The sequence below is a fragment of the Sinohyriopsis cumingii genome, chromosome 5 (genome assembly GCF_028554795.1).
Source record: "Sinohyriopsis cumingii isolate HCF-2022 chromosome 5, ASM2855479v2, whole genome shotgun sequence".
Taxonomy (NCBI): Eukaryota; Metazoa; Mollusca; class Bivalvia; order Unionida; family Unionidae; genus Sinohyriopsis; species Sinohyriopsis cumingii.
In genome coordinates this window covers 29,679,188-29,702,456 of record NC_142965.1, presented here as the reverse complement: position 1 = coordinate 29,702,456, position 23,269 = coordinate 29,679,188, and the positions used below count along the sequence as shown (strand labels likewise).

The 23,269-nt window shown below is 37.6% G+C and overlaps 1 protein-coding gene across 2 annotated transcripts in view; it reads right to left on the bottom strand.

The window, feature by feature from the left end:
- The window catches only part of LOC149798865 (splicing factor 3A subunit 1-like), an 83,874-nt gene that overhangs the window by 44,283 nt on the left and 16,322 nt on the right, over positions 1-23,269 (bottom strand). For both annotated transcript variants that reach the window (XM_089957777.1, XM_089957778.1), the window contains exons 6-9: positions 15,968-16,030; positions 7,896-7,986; positions 3,952-4,023; positions 2,225-2,301 (exon numbers count right to left, since the gene is read on the bottom strand). In XM_089957777.1, coding sequence (XP_089813903.1) covers positions 2,225-2,301; positions 3,952-4,023; positions 7,896-7,986; positions 15,968-16,030 — 303 coding nt within the window. The remainder of the gene's footprint in view (positions 1-2,224; positions 2,302-3,951; positions 4,024-7,895; positions 7,987-15,967; positions 16,031-23,269) is intronic.

Below are 23,269 nucleotides of genomic sequence, written 5' to 3'. Positions count from 1 at the left end.
GAAAGTCATCAATGTGAAGATGGTTTTGGAGAAGAAGGTATTTATTAGATTTATCTAAATTTGCTACTGGTGGCCAAATCTGATGGTGGATCAACAGGATTTATATGAACCCAAAAGGTCTTCATGCTTGTCTGCTTTTGTGAAGGCTGATCAAGTTCTATTCAGTGGTTTTGGAGAAGTTGTTTTAAGTCTCTAATTCTGGTGTTTTATTTTGGGCATAGTACAGCAACATTTGTATTAATCTGAATGGTATTAATGTAAAGATATTGTCAAATATCATCAAACTCTACTCAGTGTTTTTAGAAATGAAGTTGTTGAAATTTGTTTTATATACCTAGTCATGTCAATACATAACGATGAATCAGCATTATATGCACAATTCTGACAGGCCTTTATGCCAGAATGTGCTGTGACAAGTTTGGCTGAATTTGGTCTAGTGTGTTTTAAGAAACTGTTGAAAATATTAATTACTATTTTCAGTAATTGTAGCGGTGTTTGAAGATGAGTCAGGATCATCGGATTAAAATTTAAGCATTCTCATTCCATTATGCTTGTTGTCAAATTTGACCCAAATTCTGTACAGCAGTTTATGAAAACAAGACATTTATATGTATTCTATTTTTAGTAATGGTGACAATATCTGTGGACAGATTATCATCATTTGTATAAATTCTGAGAGCCCTTCATACCAGGATGCTCTTTGCCAAATTTACACAAACTTTTTTTTTAAAAGAAGAAATTTAAAATAGAAACTGTAGATTGATGCACAATGCCATAAAATAAACTCACTTGGCAATATGACCAGGACAGCTATCAAGGATATGGCCTCCATGTAAAGCCACTGATCAAAGCTATCAAGGCTATGGCCTAAATGTAGAGCCTATTATCAAAGATATCAACGCTATGGCCTATATGTGAAGCCATTGACCAGGAAAGCTATCAAGGCTATGGCCTCCATGTAGAGCCTATGATCAAAGATATCAATGCTATGGCCTACATGTGAAGCCAATGATCAAAGCTATCAAGGCTACGGCCTAAATGTAGAGCCTATTATCAAAGATATCAATGCTATGGCCTACACGTGAAGCCACTGATCAAAGCTATCAAGGCTATGGCCTAAATGTAAAGCCTATTATCAAAGATATGAATGCTATGGCCTACATGTGAAGCCACTGATCAAAGATATCAAGGCTATGGCCTAAATGTAGAGCCTATGATCAAAGATATCAATGATATGGCCTATATGTGAAGCCACTGATCAAAGCTGTCAAGGCTACGGCCTAAATGTAGAGCCTATTATCAAAGATATCAATGCTATGGCCTACACGTGAAGCCACTGATCAAAGCTATCAAGGCTATGGCCTAAATGTAAAGCCTATTATCAAAGATATGAATGCTATGGCCTACATGTGAAGCCACTGATCAAAGATATCAAGGCTATGGCCTAAATGTAGAGCCTATGATCAAAGATATCAATGCTATGGCCTATATGTGAAGCCACTGATCAAAGCTGTCAAGGCTACGGCCTAAATGTACAGCCTATTATCAAATATATGAATGCTATGGCCTACATGTGAAGCCACTGATCAAAGCTATCAAGGCTATGGCCTCCATGTACAGCCTATGATCAAAGATATGAATGTTATGGTCTACATGTGAAGCCATTGACCAGGAAAGCTATCAAGGCTATGGCCTCCATGTAGAGCATATGATCAAAGATATCAATGCTATGATGTCCCACCCAGTCATATTATCCTTACACCAGGCCGACCAGTCCTAACACTAACCTCTTAATGCTGAGCTCCAAACGAGGCAGCTGTTAGTATCATTTTTATAAGTCTTTGGTACGACTCGGTCGGGGAACAAACCCATGACCTCCCGCATCAAAGGCAGACGCTCTAACCACTAGGCCACTGGAGCAGTTTAAAGATAAAGGTAGGAAATCCTTAAAAATGGCACATGCCAATGGAAGTTTCATGTTTCTAAAGCAAACTTTCTGTAGAGGCTAATGACAGGGTAAAGATCTAGCTACTTAACTGACAACTGATTTATTTGATTTCATTTTCATATATCACTCATCATTCTGTGTGTTGCACTTGTATTCTGTTTTAATTAAATATCAGTCATCATTATTTGTGTTCATTCTGTATTCCATTTTCATTCACTTGTAAAATTACCCATTTTAGTGTCTGTATATAAACTGCCATTCTTGACAGATACTTACCCCATGTTTGTCAAATCTTTCCTGGGCCAAAATTCGTGCCCCTACCTCTTCAGGGGTTGTAGGAGGAGGGAAGTTACCTGCATTAAAAAAAGTAGCACATTTTTTAAAATTAAAATATGACACAAGACTTTATGAAAAAAGCCCAAATAGAAAGGTATTTCTCACCTATCTTTTATATCTTAATAGCTGACCCTTATTTACAGGCCTATATACTACTTTAAGAACACAACCTTATAAGACCTACAGTGAAAATCCTAAAAACTAGGTTTTCTCCAATTTGGCATTCTCTATATACTGACCTTTTTCATCTGAAACATTTTTTTCAGTAACTTCTTTTTAGTCAAAGCTCTGCAAACCGGAACCTCCGAACTATGGATACTGAAGATATTCTCAACCATTCTTGCAAATTTAATGTAAACCTACCTCCAAAGACCAGACATGTTTATCCTTATATCTGTCAAAATCACATGCAACGAGCATTGTCAGCCTATTAATCTGGATAACTGACATGTTAATTTTAGTGTAATGGTTAAGTAATCAGTCAAATTAAGCCATTTAATACAGATGTGAAATAAATGATCCCAAAGTATGTTTATGAATTGAAACCTTCACAAGAGGTGTATTAAATAAGCAATTACTGATGTGCTCTTAAATTCAATTACTATCATGTTACAGAGATTTAAAAAGGAATTGTTGTTCAAACCTCCTGTATACAAGTACAGTATAAAAGTTGCAATCAGGTCTTTTAATAAGTAAGTTATGTCCAGGTGAGAATTTTGTTTTCTGTATAATTGTTGTACATAAAGGCTTTCATCCAAGAAAGTTAAGTGACTATTCATTTTACCACTTGATACATGTAAAAAAAAAAAAGACCCACAAAATCAGTAAAGAAATTTAATATGAAGATTTCCTGAGCTACTCAAGTTATGATACTCAAATTCAAATTCACATTTCTGGCCTATAGTGGATTTAGGAGATGACAATTTTTTTTAATTTACTTGTCCAGTTGTCACAAACCACTTGAGGGGTGGGGGCCTTGGAGTCTGAGTGGTCTAAAGCACTTGCCTTTACCAAAACTGCAATCTCACCTCTGTCCATGTGGGTTTGAGTCTCAGGCTTGGCCAATGTAGGTATGTGAGAAAGCTTGCCATTAGCTTCCTTTACGTCAACTATTCTTCCCTGCATTTTCCCAGGTTCTTCCTCCACCAATTATACTGGCTGCCATGTATAGCCTACTATGTACTGAAAGAAAGGCATTAAGCCCAAACAAACAAACCAATTATCTTGGCCTTTTTGAATGTTCCATGAATAATTACTGTAATTCATGTCATTTTTTTAAACCCTAACTGACAGTTCTTCCTTACAACAAGTGCAAGCCATCACAAAGATTGTAACTATAGATGGTGGAGAACTCCATTTAATGTGTAGAACCATTTTCTTCCAGGAAGATGAACTACATCCATACTGCTTGCATCTATTGAAAATGACAACCCCAGAACCATAACAAACACTTTCCTGAATATCATACAGGTGAGCTAAAACGAATTCAATCGATTGGTCCTGGACAATGGAGTGATCTACCTTTGCATTTGATTTTGTAACTGATATAAAAACACCAATAAAGTCATCATGACATGCTATTCACATCAAGTTTTGTCCATATTCAGAGTAATTTGAAACAATCCTGATTGATCTGGTAAATGTCCTGTTAATGTTTTTGTACATACCTTGTTCATTTGGCTGGAAGTCAACTGTCTCCACAACTACAAAATCATGCCAGTCGATCTGTGCATATGCAACTGAAATACAAAAAGCATTTAATTGAACACGATTCTGAAAATGGCCCCTCCCAAATTTTATACATCAACACATGTGGTTGGCACACATATCATGACATCTGGTTCACACACTTCTACTCAAAGACTCTGAATCTTAAAGGAAGCAAAATACACGTGACAAAACTTTATCTACATTTCTTTAGTTTTGTCACGAGTACACATTCAGAAATGTGTTGCTTTTATTTTTAAAGGGAGAGAGTGAAAACAGTAAAAATGGAAGCCATCATAAAACAATTTAATATACATCATAATAAAGGAGCTGGGGAAAGCTTGATGTGTGTATTGCAAGTGAAACGCTTGAATTTAATTTTCCCCCATGTACATGTAAAACAGGAGTCTCTCTTAGCTTCTGAATCTCATCACCACATTCAAAGATGAGAAATCGTGGCCAATTTCCTTGTATCTGAAACCAGTAAAGACACTATTTTTAGGTTGGTTTTTAAAAAAAAATATTTTCCCATAATGGCAGATGGATTAAATCACCAACCTAACAAAGAACTGTGATAGCTCAGCTGGTGGAACACAGGACATATAATCCAGGTTCAATACCCACCCATGCCAGCATGGGCTGGTTGCTTCTGTGTGTCCCTGGGAAATGCCCTTAGCTCCAATTTCCTTGGCATGATGTCACATTGTGGGGAAAATTTGCTGATGTTCAGGTTCATATGTAAATATATTTTCTTACAGTTACTTTGAAGTGAGAGCACCTGGATATGTTAATATGTATTATGTAAGGTTTTGACTATAGACCCGATTCTGGACAAAGAAACTGCCTGTTGTATGTGTAAATGTTATGCAATAGCCTGTTCACAACTAAAGTCAAAAGGAATTCTATGTCTGACTCGGGATGCCTTTGTTTGCTTTGCACTCAGTCAGGAACGTCCTAACTGGGAATTCAGAGTGACAGGTAAGTGAGAAATTAACCTAGGGCAATTTTCAAAGAGACCAGGCCATAGCTAATTGGAACCGAGATATTCAAACTGAGGGCAGAGGTCTATTGTAATGTAAGCAGTTGTTGGAGGTGTAGTACTGGAAGGAAGCATGTAAGAGAATTCCAGAAGTGCAAGGAGAGCATAGAGTCGAGGGTACTGGAAGTACCAGAGAGGCAAAGTACCGAAAGGAAGTGCAGTTGAGAGTTCTGGAAGTGCAAGGAGAGCACAGAATTGATGGTACCAAAAGTACCAGAGAAGAAAACCAAGAGGTGGACAGATGAGTAACAGAATCAACACCGAAGGGAAGCAACCTGTCTTGAGACTGAAATTTCATATGAGGATAGTAATTGGCAATGCAATAGGTCACTGTTTGTATTTGTCAAAAGCATTATTTGAGAAACTGTAGATGAAATGTTGAATTTGTTGATATTTATTAAATTGTACCTTCCACCTTGAGTCTTTTATACACCTAGACCTTCGGCATTGCTGACTGAAAGTTCAGAGCACGGAGTCAAGGAGACTGGCCATAGCCAACTGGAACCGAGATATTCAAACTTAGGGCAAAGGTTTATTGTAATGTAAGCAGTTGTTGGAGGTGTAGTACTGGAAGGAAGCATGTATGAGAATTCCAGAAGTGCAAGGAGAGCATAAAGTCGAGGGTACTGGAAGTACCAGAGAGGCGTAGTACTTGAAGGAAGCGCAGTTGAGAGTTCTGGATGTGCAAGGAGAGCACGGAATTGATGGTATGGGAAGTACCAGAGAATAAAAACGAGAGGCGGACAGATGAGTAACAGAATCAACACCGAAGGGAAGCACCCTCTCTTGAGACTGAAATTTCATATGAGGATAGTAATTGGCAATGGAATAGGCCACTGTTTGTATTTGTCGAAAGCATTATTTGAGAAACTGTAGATGAAATAATTGAATATGTTGATATTTATTAAATTGTTATACCTTCCACCTTGAGTCTTTTATACACCTAGACTGTCAGCGTTGCTGACTGGGGGCTCAGAGCTATCTAAATTTTAAATTGTCCATCTTAAATAAACCAACCAAATCAAACCTACCTGATAAATGCAAATCATCAACATGAATCCCATTGCAGATTGTTGTTGAAACTAACTAGTACTGCTTTACTATCATGAAACAAATACTGCCTTAATGTACATGTGACTGAGCTGTATTGTCAGGAAACTCATGTGATTTCAGTAAATAATACACTCTATCACCAGTCTCTATCCCTTAACAAGTGGACCGGTAATTTTTCTTTTTATTATTATATTTAACATGGTCACAACTCACTTTGTTTAGTTAATCCACCTGATGATTAGGGTGATCAAGTGGTTTCACATTCTGATGGTTGACTTTCACCCAATGTTACACTGTTTATCAATGCAGTTAATCCACCTGATGATTAGGGTAATCAAGTGGTTTCACATTCTGATGGTTGACCTTCTCCCAATGTTACATTATCAATGCAGTTAATCCACCTGATGATTAGGGTAATCAAGTGGTTTCACATTCTGATGGTTGACCTTCTCCCAATGTTACATTATCAATGCAGTTAATCCACCTGATGATTAGGGTAATCAAGTGGTTTCACATTCTGATGGCTGACTTTCTCCCAATGTTACATTGTTTATCAATGCAGTTAATCCACTTTATAATTAGGGTAATCACGTGGTTTCACATTCTGATGGTTGACCTTCTCCCAATGTTACATTATCAATGCAGTTAATCCACCTGATGATTAGGGTAATCAAGTGGTTTCACATTCTGAAGGTTGACCTTATCCCAATGTTACACTGTTTATCAATGAAAAGTGGAAAAAGAGAGTCCCTTTAATGGACTGATTCTTTAATGGACTACTAAAAAAAAATCCAGAGATTCAGGATAAGACCGTTTAACTGGTGAGTGTTGTAGCTATCTCTGATATTCTTAAGTGATAACAAGATTTTCAAATTAGCTGCTGTAGTACACATACTAAATGTCAGCATGGCACCATTTTCATTTAGGAAAAATTAGATATCATTAGAATTCTTTTGATAAAACCACATCATAATGATCATCCATTCAGATTTTTGAAACAACTGTCATGGCAGCCATAATGGATGTACGAATGGCACCATTTCATTTAGGACTTGGTGAAACCCCATGTAATAATGATCATCCATTCATCAGTAGCAGTGACAACAATATTTAAGTAATTCTTTTTCATTTTGTTTCATTTATTCTCAAGCCAATTTACTAAATTCTAAAATTACAAATTTGTTATACTAATTTTTTCCAGTATATTAGAATAAAATGGCTCCAATGTCTTAATCAAATAAAATTAACTAATGAATAAAAAAAAATGTTGAAACATTCTGTTTTTAAAAATCTTGTTACAAATGTTGAAGCTAGTGTTCACAATGTTTTGCAATACCAATACATATGCTATGACAATCAAGGGCCATAACAAAGATATAGGAACCAAAACAAAGGGCCATAACAAAGATACAGGAGTCATAACAAAGGGCCATAACAAAGATATAGGATCAGTAAGTCTTCATGATGGAACCCAAGCTCTTTTTCCAATGAAACTTATGATTATTTGTAACTCAAATCTAATAATAAATTACCATTTTCACAATGTTGTGTATAGCAACACCATGCCAAGATGATCAAAAGTCAAAACTCAATGAAAACTGCAAAATGTTTTAATCATTGAACTCATCCAAGTTGCTACTGAGATGCAGCATCACAACAAATATGATTCAAATCTATAAGAAATGTGAATGGTAGAGCATTTACAAGGTGGACAGGTGGATTGAATGAGGCCATTTTATGTCCCCGTTACCTTAGTGGCTGGGTACAGTAAAAACAAGATCAGCCTGAGACATTAACTGATCAGAGACTTACCTCTTTCCCTCTCAACTGCTTCTTCCTCCTTTCTTTTGAGTGATTCCTGATACCTGGCCCAGTCCACCCGGTACTTCACCTGATCCAGCACCTAGGAATGATTGGAGGCTTAGCTTGGTTGTCAAGAACACAGTTCTAATGTAATACCTCAACTTTAACAGACTTCAGAAAATTTATTTAACATTCATTTGTTAAAACACAAATAAACCGTGTATTTTAATTAGAGAAATCCTTTCAAAAGCAAATGTATCTGACCAAACAAGGCCGTTCTAAGCGTTTTCAGTGCCAACCATATGTGGCTATATTTAGAGTCATTTCAATTTTAATAGTACATGTATACATTGCCTCAGGTCATTAATGTTTATCTCAAGGATTTCCATTCAATAAGGATCAACTTGTTCCATGGGGCTTTAACTAGCGGATGTGTATCTCAAACCTGCTCAATTACATTTTATCTCAAGGATTTCCATTCAATAAGAATCAACTTGTTCCATGGGGCTTTAACTAGCAGATGTGTATCTCAAACCTGCTCAATTACATTTTATCTCAAGGATTTCCATTCAATAAGGATCAACTTGTTCCATGGGGCTTTAACTAGTGGATGTATATCTCAAACCTGCTCAATTACATTTTATCTCAAGGATTTCCATTCAATAAGGATCAACTTGTTCCATGGGGTTTTAACTAGTAGATGTATATCTCAAACTTGCTCGATTACATTTTACCTTGAACAAAACACCATGGAAATTAAAATACAGGGTCACTAGGATTAGGAAAAAAACTCTGTATGGTGCTATGTCACCAATGACATCATTACTGTCATGAAGATGGCAGGCATTTATTTTGCCTTGCCTCCAAGTTAGAAGAATATGAAGAAAATGTTCAATGGAGTAGGGTTCAAATTTAAGGAAAATGTTTATTAGTAACCTGGCATGGTTGGCTTAACACAGTTACCTCCAAGAACTATGATTTATTCTGACCGAATAAGCTAGTTCAGATGATTTGATGCGTGTAATTTTGGGATGCTTGCCAAAATGAAATGTATGAATTACATTTTCCAATTCAGTGTTCCAGCTAGAATCTGGCATATGCTTATCCCAAAATATATCATAGAGATTACAGATCAATTACTGTAAGGTCCTTTTTACTGATGAATTTTTTTTCTTTCTCATTCAAACTATAAATTAAAAGACCCTACAATATAATAGGACTCCTTCCACAAATCACAAATTAAAGTACAGAAGAATATATCATTTTCTACAAAACTACAAAAACTTACAAGCATGAAAATAAACGTATTCACAATCAAAGGCAAAATACTGGGGTAAAAAGATAGGGATTTTATTGGAAGTTATGCAAATACTAGGATGACTAAAGAGGCCTGTAATTCTCACAACATTTACATTGCAACAGATCATATGACAGTGATAATTATTTGGAGCTCATGAAGTTAACACATTTGCTGCAGCACTCTGAAGCAAGAGGCTTAAGTTCCTTGTGCTCCAATAAATGTTTGAACTTAGTCAACATTGTATGATCCCATTATAAAGCAAAACCCTGCCATTCCAGCATCCAAGTTTTAAGACTATCCTGCTAAAACTCAAGTTCGAAGAACCAAATCTTTCAATCAGTAATAATGGAATATTATTAAGATCACCCTATTAATAAGAACACTTTTCTCAAGTCAACAATGTTGTTACTAGCAACATTTTATTGTATATGAGCAAGATTTCGAATCCCTGAAAATATTTATCTTTGGTAATCTATTTAAGATTGCACAAGGCTTCAAAGGTAAGGTATAGTGTCTGACATGAAATATTTGGGAAATACATCCGAATATTATTAGGCAGCAGCTTGTCAAGGTCTATAAACTTTACTGCTACTTCAGGGCACATCAAACATACATAATGCTATCAAAATAAAACTGACAATATGATACTCTGGTGAAATGGCAAAGTCTTAAGATAAAGCAAATTTTGTTGGAAATTATAACTGTCCATGTTACCGCTTATATTAATCCTAAAAAAAAAGCAACAGCCTACTGAATCCAGTGGTCCCAGAAAGACAAAAGCTCCCTCTATATATCATACCAGGGGAAGAAACTCTTTCTAATTACATCCCTGCCACCACTACGTGACTACCCATCAACCAGCTCTTTATCAATTTAAACTGAGTGATATATGAACATGTACCCAGGGAAGAGTGAGCGAGTTTAATAACCATGTGATTGGGTAACTATTCTGAGAGAAATGCAATTCACTATAAAATTTACTTTCTCTGTCAAATATATTGACGAATCAAATTAACATCACAAGAATAGTTGGAAATGCTCAAGCATCCAACCTCAACTATAAGCACTCGTCAAGGGAAGAATGGAAGAATTCTATAAGAAGGAAATACCACTTTCATAACATGAAGCTAGCACAATTGAGTCACATATCATGATATACAAAACAGTGACCTTTTTTTTAACCAAGCAAATATTCGAGGTAACTCCAACAAAAGAAATAAACTTATGATGATATGAGATTGTGCTGACATCAAAAGGGCCACATCCAATAAACCCACTAGATATCATCCTTTACAGTTATGAACATGACAGTCATAGCAATTGTTGTATCCTGGATCAAGCACTGAATTTAAACGTGAGATGCTCACCAACATAGCTCAAATCTATTAAGCTGAAATCTTCATTAGGCATATCTAATCATTTTATGTTTCAAGTTATCCCAAGCATATTAACCACTACAGCCATTACCACAAGGGTCTGAGAGTTATATCCCCTTTTTTGGCCCAAAATGGAATAAAAAGATGGGCCCCATGACTCTTCTCCATGTATTTCCCATGATCTTGAAAGCATAAAATGGGTCTTGCATTGCTGCCACTCTCAACATGCTAATGGAGGAGAAAGAGCAGATGCCCATATTCTGCTTGCATGCTGATGGTAACTGGTTTTAAGTTATGACACCTATCACTAGGACCACATAATCATCTGATCTGAACTGGGGATAATTAGGATCCATTGAAAGGGCAGGCAGATCACTTATACTGCAGGCTGAAGCTAATGCTATCACAAAGTATGTCTGTAAAAATAGCTTCATCGATGTTCTGTGTAAAAATCTGAAAAATTCCAGATGGAAAACAGGCGTGATATAGTCCCATACAAGTCAAAAGTTGGACAGCAAGCCTGATAGGCCCTGGTTAAAGCCTATTATTCAGTGTACAAAGCTGCTTGATTATTGTCAGAAAAGGTATCCCCTGACAGTCATAGGGGTTAACCTTTTCCAATTTAAGTCAAAGAAAAAAGTTAGCCACCAGAGAGATTAAGGCAGTCAAAGGGACTATGTTGTCTCTGTCCCACTTTCTGAAAACCTGCTAATTCCCCACAAAAATCTTCAAACTGGAGGGTCTTCACTTTTTGTGAGAAGAGCCAGACATGAAGGAGAAACCTGTCCAGGCTGGAATGAAACATGCTTATGGTTCATTCAACAGAGTAAACTTTGCTGAGCTTTCCCTGGAGATGCCTATCACTAGGATGAGCAGATTGTTTACCTAAGACTTGTCACATCGGACCAGAACCACTTTCAAAGTCAAGCCCTCTTTTAAAAATAACTCTCAGGATTAGAACATTTGGAGAGAAGGCATAACTCCACAGTCCGTCACAACAAACTGTCCAAGCAATCACTGCCTAAGCCCTTGACTCTGGACAGTAAGAAGCCGGAGTTTCCTCCTCATCCCAATGAGATCTATTATTGGACATTACCAAAGTGCACACATTTGCTGAAAGATTGATGGGTAAAGAGGAAAATTGGTGTGTAAAGACTGACCAATTCTCAAAAGACCATCAGCCAGAACACTGAGTCTGCTGGAATTGTGTCTGATCTGGCTCATAAATCTTGCAGTGCGGGCACAAGTGCAGAAAACCCTCAGCCCAGGACGCATATGTCAGGTGATCTGGTACCACTACTTGAGGTATGTGACCACCACAGAATTATCCAACATTAACAGGGTCAATTTCCCAACATGATGATACTTTGAACAATTGAAGGTAATCACTACAGCCATCAATTCAAGAAGGTTTATAGTTTATATTTAATGCTTTTTCCTCTGAACTCCAGTTGTCACTTACCTTGTTGAAATGAGACAACAGATGGGATCCCCAACCAAATGAGATAGCACCCCTACAAATCATAATGTCCGGTTTGGGCTTCTCCACAGGAATCCCTCTTATAAACCATTGATTGTATTGATACAGGAACTCTTTCATCTTGGTCAAGATCATAATGCAACCATCTATGAAACTGGTAAAGGTGTGCCGCTGTGCCAGCAATGCTATCTGTAGAGGGTGCATAAAACTGAAGACAGGAATTCAAATCCACTGCTGCATTTAGTAAACTTATGAGTTATGGGAACACTCTGTTGGAGAGCTGTGCAAATTGCACTTGCAAGCGATGTGATGGGTCCGACATTCCATTCACAGATGCATAAGTATTGAGAAGGAATAAGATCAGACTTCTGCCAGTTTACAAGAAATCCCAGGTTGATGAAAACTGAGATAAGGCTTTTCATTTCCTGCAGTGAAACAGAACTCTTACGTGTTTTTAAAAGATGTTGACCTGATATGCCACACTTACTGATGCTGAGGTCCTAAACAAAGTGATGACAGTTGACTGCATTTGTAAATGCCCATAGACTTATTTAAGCCACAGTATGAAATTGGTAAATTCTTTCTTGGAAGGCAAATCAGAGAAAACTTGCACAAAGTTGGATGGATATGGACATGTCAGTATGCATCAAAAGTGATCACAAAATTGTCGCTCCTGATGGAAGGCTTAAAAGGCACTAAATTGCTGACAAGTATCAACTGAGCTCATTGTCTTTGTTTCCTGCTGGCTCTTGGCATCAGCAAACACCTTCAATCAAACCCATACAAATTCAGTTTGCAAACTCCATCTACCGCTAGAAGTTGTGCAAGATGTGCCAAAAGTTACTTATGTCTGTGGGAACTGAAGGGGATCATATAGAAGAAAGGAAAGGGGTGATCCCAGCTTGATGTACCAAAGGAGAAGGATTCCAAAGATATGTCAGTTCCAGACAATATTGCTTTTAAGCAAATAAGGAAAGATATTCTTCTCTGTTTGCAAAAAAAATAACCAACTACATAATCAGCAACTGGTATATCAATATATCAGTGCAGATAGGTGGAGTCCCAGGATATTTTGGGTATATTGAACACACAAGTTCCATATGTCAACTCATTACAGAAGCCAGGATTCAAGATGGCAATATGACAATAGCATGTTTTGATCTTGCCAGTGCATATTGTTAAAAACCACAGAAGCTGACTGAATTGAGTCTTGATCATTACCATATGCCTGAGGATGTACAACAGTTAATAGGAGGTATTACACCTTTGATTTGTGGCAGAGTTCACCACTTCATGGACTGTACTGGAAAAAGGGATTATCACAGGCTATACTATATTTTATACTATTTATAATGGCCTCATAATCAAAGCAAAAGAACTGGAGACAACAAGGCCAAAACATTATCAGGGATATGCTTTCTATCCAACAGGTATTCATGGAGGACCTAATGATAACCACTGACCCAGGCCAAGATGGGAGTTCACAGCACGAATGCATTTGCTAACACTGAATGCTGAAAGAAATACAATAAACAAACAATTAACACAAACAAGAATTGGGTAGCTAATACATGGTGACAATTAATGGGCACTGGAAGAGACTGTATCATGGGCTTACATGAAGTTTAAGTCAAGAAAGTACAGGAGCTAGGTGACAAGACATGTTCAGGTCACCTCCCAATTTGTGATTATGTTCCATGATGAGGAGATCCCATCAAATCTGGTTAATCCTTCCAAGTGCCATGACAAGTGGTCTGATGCAATGCTGAAATATTCAAACAGCATCAAACAGCAAAAGAACCTGGTAGAACAGACCTTGAAGACTGACATGTTGTGACTTCCTGGGAAATTTAAGGCATCGATAGACTACTGATTAGAGTGTCTGGCAATTGATGCTGTATGACAACTGTAGAAAGCTTATAAAGAACAATTGGCAAGTACCTGCTCAGATTACTTGGAGTCCCACTATCGTTCGCAGGAACTCGGCTCTACACCAGGTTTTGGAATGCTCCAGCTACCATTCATATCAGTGGTGAAAGAGTTCAAGGTGGTCAAATTAAGGGTACTTATGACACACAAACACTCACTGGACAAGATGATTCCTGATGCAGGCATGTAAGTCAGGAGTAGTAGAAAGTGGTCATTTTCCATGCCATTGATCCAGTGGTCTCCTGAACAAAGACATAGTCTGAACAACCTACTCAGGAAGACAAGACTTGGAAATAGGTCACACCCAGAACTAGAAGGAAGCTGACCCAGTTACAAGAATGGCAAATAATCCAGGACAAGCTATTGAAGTGGAGCAGAGTTGACAATCAGTGATTGTCCTGGAAAAGCAAGGAGTATGGACTAGGTGGTCTCAACTTCACAAGAAACTAACAAGACCCAATATCAGGACTTACAAGCCTCTCCAGGTTGTAAATTCTGAAGAGATCAGTGTATCATCTTCTACCAACTCTCACAAACTTGCATATGTGGGTCTTCATTGAGAATCTATGTCCTCTCTGTGGTAAAAGTGGCAGCCAAGAGCACATTCAGTCAGCATGACAGACAGACTGCACCAATACAACACCACTACAGGTAGATGCATGACTAGGTCCTCCGAAAGCTAGCAGAGGTCTTGGACAGGAGGTGAAAGAAGAAAAGACCAAGTAAAAATTTATCAATATAGTCTAAGAGTGAGAAACCAATAACACTACAACAAAGAGAAAGGGAATCACCAATGAATCAGGACTTGGGACATGCATGCAAATCTTTGGAAGAAATTGATTTTCCCAGAAATTGTTTGGATGCATTTACATTCAGATGTAAATAATTTGGTCAAAAGCTATGTAGAAGCTGGTGGCTATAGAGTTGGGAGGTGAGGTGTGATGAGGCTCATGAAAGAAAGAAAGTTGAGTATGCCAACCTAAGTGAGACAAGTATGAGCAGAGGATAGAGTATCTGACTGTTTGCAGCATAGGTGGGAAGTAGAGGTGTCCTGCTCAATCAGTCTGGAAGATGTTCAGTGCTCAATGGATAACCTGGAAAAACTGCAAAGTGGCAGTTCAACCACTGGGCTCAACTGCTGAAAGGCTGTCCAGCTCCTTATGGTCAAAGCATGAAGATGAGCTGGCTGCTTACCACCAACACTGCTGCCCTGCCATCAGGACGGTATTCCAGGATAAGGGGCATAACACCCCAGTGATACATGGTCCTGACTGATGATGATGCTGGTGTTGCAGCAATGGATACACTGTATTGCAATAAAACAGAACCTGCAGTAACACAAATGAGAAAATTCAACATATGTTGACAGTACAGAATTACAGCCTGTATGTAAGTATGATACTGTTCAAGGCTTACCAGGTTTGATAAATGAAGTCCACAGAATTTGAAAAATATTGCAAACTATCCACAAAATTAGCTATCAGACCTCTGCAGAAACCATAGTACATGATATTTTAAAATTATGATGGATATGCTGATGAAAGATGTTCTTATAAGATTATCATCTTACCAAAGTGATAACTTAAACTGGTACACAAATGGTTTATCAGTAGTCACTCAGTAATGTTAAGGGGAGATAATGGGTCAAATTTTCTTCCTTTTCTTGTTGTTGTGTTATTATTTCTTGGTTTTGTTGTTGTTGCAGGATCAACACCATTTTTCAGCACACAATAGACAATACATGGCAGACAGTATATCTGGTGGAGGAAGAACACATGAAATCCCCCAAAATAACCACTGACCCCTGGAAAGCTAATGACAAGCTTTCTCACATACCCATGTTTGCTGAGCCTGAGACTCTTATCTACATGGACAGAGGTGAGGTGTCAGTGAGCTGTAATGGTGAGTGCCTTAGACCACTCTGCCACTCAGGGTCACTTTTTGTTTTTTGTACAGTATTATAATGAGAAATACGTATTAGACAAATTCAACTTACAACACTGTAATTCTCACATTCTTTTCTCAGCCTTCCAAGGAGATCTTTGGGTGGAATGAGAATCTGGAAGAAAAGAAAAAAATAAGAATGACATTTAAACACAATTAAACCAAAGTACTTAAATCACATGAAATAATTAATATTATTTCATTCTATCTTTTAATGATGCTAGTTCCCAATCAAATCATATTATTTCCACCTTCAATTAATATTTGGAGATCCTGAAAAACAAAATAACAGATACTTTAGTCAACTTCTGCCAACTGGAATATCATTTCTTTCTGACTTGGACCAGGATGGAAAGGAAATCAGACCAAAGAGGAGGGTATTTAATAATAACAGGTAAATATTACGTATTTCCACCCCTTCCCACTCTAAAAGAAACCAACCAAACAAAACCCACATTTAGTAGCATTATTACATTACCTGTTATTGTTGCATTGCTGAATATATTCCAGGATGGAGGGAGGCTGATGGCCCAACATAAAACCGTCGAAGTGAACTTAACAATGATATCAGCAGAGTGCTCTATTGCAGAACAGAGAACGGTCTGACACTTGTTGGGCTAAATCAGATTGGGCCTAATGCATAATGTCTTCGTTCTGGTGTGACACTAATCGAAGGTCAACTGATAAGAAATGGAGTGAGACTGCCTGAAAGCAGCTTTGATGGCATAATCCCAAAAAAATTATTCAAAAAGGGCAAAGATGTTGTAATCGCTTGGACCTCATAGACTTCAATTTTCATGAAAGAAAGAACTCCCTCAATGTGAGAAAGAAAGGTAGCTGATTCTTGACCAGGAACCCAGGCTGGAAAAGAGAGACCAAATCATAGTTACCATTAAACTATAAACAACCCTTTTTCTACCGACAAGTAACGAATCTCACACCTCCTTGCCCATGCTAGGGAGAGATTAAAGACTTTTAAGGGGAAGGGAAGCTCCAGTCAAACTTTCATAAGAGGTTCAGATAATAACCAAACACATATGAGGCTCCACCTTAGCCTCTGCAGCTCCGTGTACCTTATCAGTTTTTAAAGACGTAGGTCCAACCCTACAGTGAAAACCATAGGAGTACTGGATAAAGCTGCTCTATGGCCCATAATGGTGGACACGAAAATGGGCAACTGCAGTAAATTTGGAGGGGGGGGGGGGGGCAGATAGGAACAATGCATTTCCTAATGTGTGAATTATTAAATTATCTACTTAGTGTCATATATCTTGGAAGCAGACTATCTTCTAGCCTTAGCAATGCATCTAGTAACAAAACTGGCCTGCCAGATCAAACATTTGATAAGAACCAGGCATGAAAGTTGTTATGTATATTTGATTTAATTATATCTGATTTAATATATATTTATTTCAACTTAATTGTTTGTCAGTTTTAAAAAACAATTTCATTACATGATATTGTAAGGTAAATTTATTCTCTAAGAGATGATACTTTTTTTTCAGAAAATAGTTTGACCCTGACTGTTTGTCTTATAAACACCAGGTGTTGATCTAAATCTTGACCTTCTTTCAAAATTTGTAGCAAGCACGTAAACAAGTTTTATCTTTATTTTAAAATGATTGGTTTTCGTCAGGCCCACACTGGGTAGATGTGATCTTTAACAAGTACCTAGTTTCTATAACCTTCGAGAAGATGATCATGTGACTGATTGTTTATGTTTTAGGATACGATATAACCTATATTTTGGAAAATTATTCTCAGTAGAAGCTGGGCTGTTAAACTGGAAGTTGTATGTTGTGCTGTTTGGAGTTATTTCAAATTACTTGGATTCTAAAGGATAAATTCTGTTATTTTTCTGGAAAATACATGTGCTCATGTGAGATTCTTAATCAAAGACAGTTCTTATATGAAATTTAATTTGATTTCCAAGACCGGAGTGATAATTCTTGCTTCTACAAGGAATTGCAGACTTCAACATTACAGATTGCAGCATACATCATTGTCTTCCATCTAGGATTCTTCGTCGGGATTCAAACTTGAAATCAGCAGAACAATTTGTTATTAGGACTACTAAAATTTTATTCTTGGATTATTTTGGATTTGATTCTATAAACCCGTAAGTTCATATATTTTTTCATTTTTTACAGAATTTTTCCAGGGAAATAAATTATTGTATTTTTTTCAAAGCTTGTTATTTTCACTCTTTCTTGCGTCACTGTTTATTCGAGCCTAAACACGTGACATAAGAAAGTGGAGAATTTTAGGAGTGTTTAGCATGAGTGCACTGCTTCACCTTGACAGCAGATCCCACTTCAGTGGCAGTTTCAGGGGTGTTTGACCAAGAGGTCAACATCACTAAACTAGGATCGCTGGTGCCACTAGGGAGCTCTCTGGATAAGCCATGACCTGGAAGTCCTGATCTAGTGAAAAACTGTAAGGATTATTATGAAGTTCTGAGGGTATACAGTCAATCCCACTTCAGACTGCAGGCATACACCACCCACATCATCTGAACTGGCTCTGTAGAGATACAAAGAGGACGTTTGCTGCTCAGTCTCTTTATGAACATTTTAAAACTGAGTTTCCCCATGGACGAAAAAGTGTCTGTGATGGACTGGTGCAGAGACCATTATCCACCATAACAGGTGTTAGCAACATATGACACGTGTGCTAATGGTGGCACACTGGACTCTTTGGATACTCATGCAGTATGAGTTGCAATTTTGTATTGTATGTACTAAAAATGATAATTAAATTCAATGGACAAATCTGATTTGGAATGCAGCACTCTAAAACTGAGCAGACCTGGCACAGCAGTTCTAAAAGGCTGCCAATTGCCTGCACCAGCATATTTCTCTTGCATGGATTGTTGGAAGATTCTGACAGTGATCTTTGAAGCTGTCAAAATGAGAGGAATCAGAACTTCTAACCAGAGTGAAGGGACATGAATGTTCCCTTGACATCTGAGGTATGCTATGACTGACATATTGTCCATAGTGACAATGATGAAACATCTTGTAGGTATGATGCACCCTTTCAGTGATAGAAAAACAGCCCACATTTTTTAGATTGTTGATGTGAAAGTGAAGATACATCCTAAGACTTCAGCGTGAATCTGAGGCACTGATATAAATAAAGGAGTGATGTTCTGTCAAGCAGACAGGAGTCATTGTGAGGTGTCCAGTTTGAAAGAAGTAAGAACGAAGAGCCCACATATGAAGTGTTCCTATGGGAACCAAGTCCACTGTCTCATTCAGTGACCACTGGAGAGTGAGGTAGAAGCAAGCAGACAATGAAGTCTTCTCATCCAGTCTTGCCATAATAGCAAGTATGTATGAGATACTGTTGGGATAGACTGGTTGATAAACACATAAATAAAATTCTTTGCAGGGATCAGATCCAGCTTCTCCTGATTCATCTTCACTAGCCAAGGTTCCAATATGTTAACCCTATCTACACCTTGGTGGATCAAACAGATATTTTAGTACTTTGTCCTAGCGACAACTTTTGGATTTCATGAGTAGCCTCCCTTTGTGTGTAATGTCAACTAACCAATAGCATGTAACAACGGTGTACTGTACATCAGCCAATTGACTTCACAAAGATACTTTGTAAGTTTAACATCACAAGTATGACTACATAACAGCGATAAACCTTTATGTGTTTATTTTAGTGAAAGGTATTTTTGTACAAACATGTACCGGCAGTGGAAAATTGCTTTTTATAAATTCATTCAAGTTGTGTGCTCTCTTTGTCTTGATCATGAGGGAACAGTGTTCAAATCTGAACAACTTAATTCTGATTGGATGCAGTGGCTTGCAACTGCAATCCAAATGAAGTTTACAGACCCAAAGCACAGAAATATGTTCAATCTGCTAAGGTGTAGATAGGATTAACGTATCAGAACCATGGCTAGCAAAGATGCTTCTGATTGGCCTATAAGATGACCCATTAAGAGTTTCTGCAGAAGGGTAGTTTAGGTATGTTCTACATCAACCAGTTATCTCCTTAATGGATGATAGTTACCCCTAAAGAATCTAAATGACCCACTTTTATATCCATTACCCCTGGTGAAGGCTCTTGGAGCAAAAGCTAGACTGAAAGAAAAAGCCCAAACAAGAAAATCTCCTTCCAACAAAAAACTTCAGGAATTTCCCTGGAAGCACCCAAGTCCAAGAAGGAGGCATAAGGGCCCAAGCACAGGAATGGACCCTGCAGCTGGAGGCTGAAACCAGTGTCAAAGTGGACGATCCAACCCTTCTAATGTCTAGCCACCTGTTGGCCTCAATACAACTTCTGAGCTGGCTCCTTCATAACCACTAAGTGAGGCAGCTAGAAGACTTTTCCATCTGATCTCCCTCCATGGAAAAGACAACTTGATGATTGAAAGAGTTCCTCTTGACACAGGTGGGGTGAGGGGCAGCCCCCTCACCTCTCAATAATGTGTCCATAGGAGACTGAGATGACCTATGACATGCTCAATTTTGCCAATCAATGGAGCCATGGTAAAATCATCCACTGTGTCATGGCAGAAAAGTAGACATGGCTGACTCATCACAATGGTGGGAGTTCCAAATCTCTATACAGGCTGAATTGGAACACTGAGAAAGCAGGGGTTTTCTTCTTCCAATCCTTTCCCTAGATGTGTCATCAAAATTCAGCCTGTTCCCATAGGGACTGATTGGAAACATTACAAATGGGGAATCACCAATCAAACATATCCCTTTCCCTATACCAGTGGTCAAAAGATGGTATCCAATCTGAACACCAGTGTTCAATTGGTGTTGCTTGGTGACCAACAATCAGATCAAACACAGGTGACTGGCACCCAGTGTCCAGTGACCCAATGCTCATGATCCAGTTTACACTCAGTGACTGTCACACAGGACATTACCGGTGACCTGTGATTGATGCTCAGTGCCTAGAGACCTTATAGGCACCAAAACTGTATGGCCATACTTCATCATGCCAATGACAAATTAACAGGACAACTGTCCATACATGCAAGTAAACAAGTTGGAGTGTATCCCACATATGACTTTTATGAATATATTTGCTAACAATGAGGCATACTGAATGCTGAAAAGAAATACAATAAACAAACAATGAACACAAACAAGAATTGGGTAGCTAATACACTGGTGACAATTAAAGGGATAAAAAGAAAAAATACACAAAACCCACAAATTCAATGAAAAGGGATACAAATACATAAAAGTTAAGAAAAGACAAGGAAAAACAACAAACACAAATAAAAAAGGTTGCAGTATGAAAAGGACCGCTGATATGACGAAAGCTGAATGCCCAAAAGACACATGTTGAATTGCACAAAGTCCAAGGAAGAAATGGATCATATTCAGTTTGTCAAATGTTGACTAAGTTGTCAGATTGGGGTTATGTTGTTTATATTCCGGACCTCCTATTACTAAGTGGAGGGTATAATCTATTTGGACTAGGTACTAGTACCCAGAAAAGATATAGCAATACATTAATAGCAGGTAACAAGACCGGATAAGGATTGACTGATTAAGTCAGACGCTGTAAAAAAAATGAAGTATGTGCAGAACAACTCGTCTTGCTTACAAATAATACTTTCCATATACATGATTTTCAAACCTTTCACACCATCTTCAGTAATATAGTGTGAAATTGCAATTTTCTTGCATATTTTCCTTCATTTTACAAAAAAAACTTCACATTGTGCCATTATGTCATGTCTCATGAGGTTTTTTGTACAAGAATTAGGCTCTACTACAAGCCACTTAGACACAAATAAGAGCCATTATGTCATGTCTCATGATGTTGTTTGTACAAGAATTAGGCTCTACTACAAACCACTTAGATACAAACAAGAGCTTCATATTAAGGCTGGTAATAATCAGCTCATGTTAAGTAAGTTTAGCTTGAATTACTGTTACAATAACAGCCTAATTAAGGACTGGGTTTTGAACCTAACTTTTTAACTGTACAACTAACATAGTGCTACCTACCAAGGCAATGGCATCTGTGCAGGAGATTTATGGAACCTCTCTCTCTCTCTATATATGTGTGTGTGTGTGTGTGTCTGTGGTAAACATTGTTTATTGTGTTCTTCGATACAACATTTTCTCTGTTAAAACATTTAATTTCAATGTCCCTATCATAATTCCTAGTTACTATATATTGCAAAGGCTTTGTTATAAAGCTCATTTCTTACAATTTTTAATTAGTGATATAATTTATTTTGTGTTCTGTCTTAGCTACTTAACTCAATTATAACTTTTTTTAATCACCTGAGCTGCTGAAATCAGGCAAACAAAAGTGGTTACTTAAATAACAAAGGCACAACAAAGATGCAAGGTAAAAACATTCATTTTCAGTACTTTAGAAACAATGGTTGCTGGTTCAATGCAATTAACTAAATAATTTAGAAATATCCTTCTGCTATCATTCTAAACATGTATGTTGACTAACTAGCTACATTTCATCTTTAAAGCAGCTGAGTACTGAAACCATCTCCGTATTCTTGAGAAACTCCAACATACCAAGTTTGGTAGCAAAAGATTTTATCATATGCCTCAGGAAACATGTTCACAAGATACCTACAAAGTTCAGGACAAAAATCTTTGTCATGGTTATTGACCTTCAACCTGAACAGAAAATTATTCAACCAGTCTCAGTCAAAGTCAATATAACTGAAGTGCTAAGTTTGGTTCAATCTATAAATATCTTTATTTAATAGACAAAAGACTTCAACAGTTCTTAAATGAAGGAGCTGTATATTCACAAACTGATTTGGTAAAAATCCATTCATACTGGTTTGTTATCATGCTCAAATACCAATAAAACTAAAGACCTTTGACCTTAAAATCAATTTCAGAGTGCCGACTATCAACTTAATCATGGAATGCAACTAAATACAAAGTCTGGTTAAATTTCACATATATGTGTGTGGACAGAGACACAGCCAGCCAGCCAGACACATCACATAAGCTAAATGAAGCACACAAATGCAAGCAATGACCTCTGACTTGATCCGAAGGTCAGCATAACCCCCAATGCAGTACAATAATTCAAGATCACTGACATCTCACCTCTGTCTATGTGGGTCCAAGTCTCAAATTAGCCAAAGTGGATGTGAGAAAGCTTGCCAGTAACTTCTCATGAGTTGGTTCTTCCCAAGATTTTTAATGATTCTTCTTACACCAAACATACTGGCCATCATGTGTAACTATCATATACTGAAAAAATGACAGTAACCCCACAAAACCAAACCAAACAATTAAGGAGTAGTGATAACAACATTTTCAAGATGGCCACTATAGAAGCCATATTTCATTGTAAGATCTGAACCATTTTCATTCTGAACCAA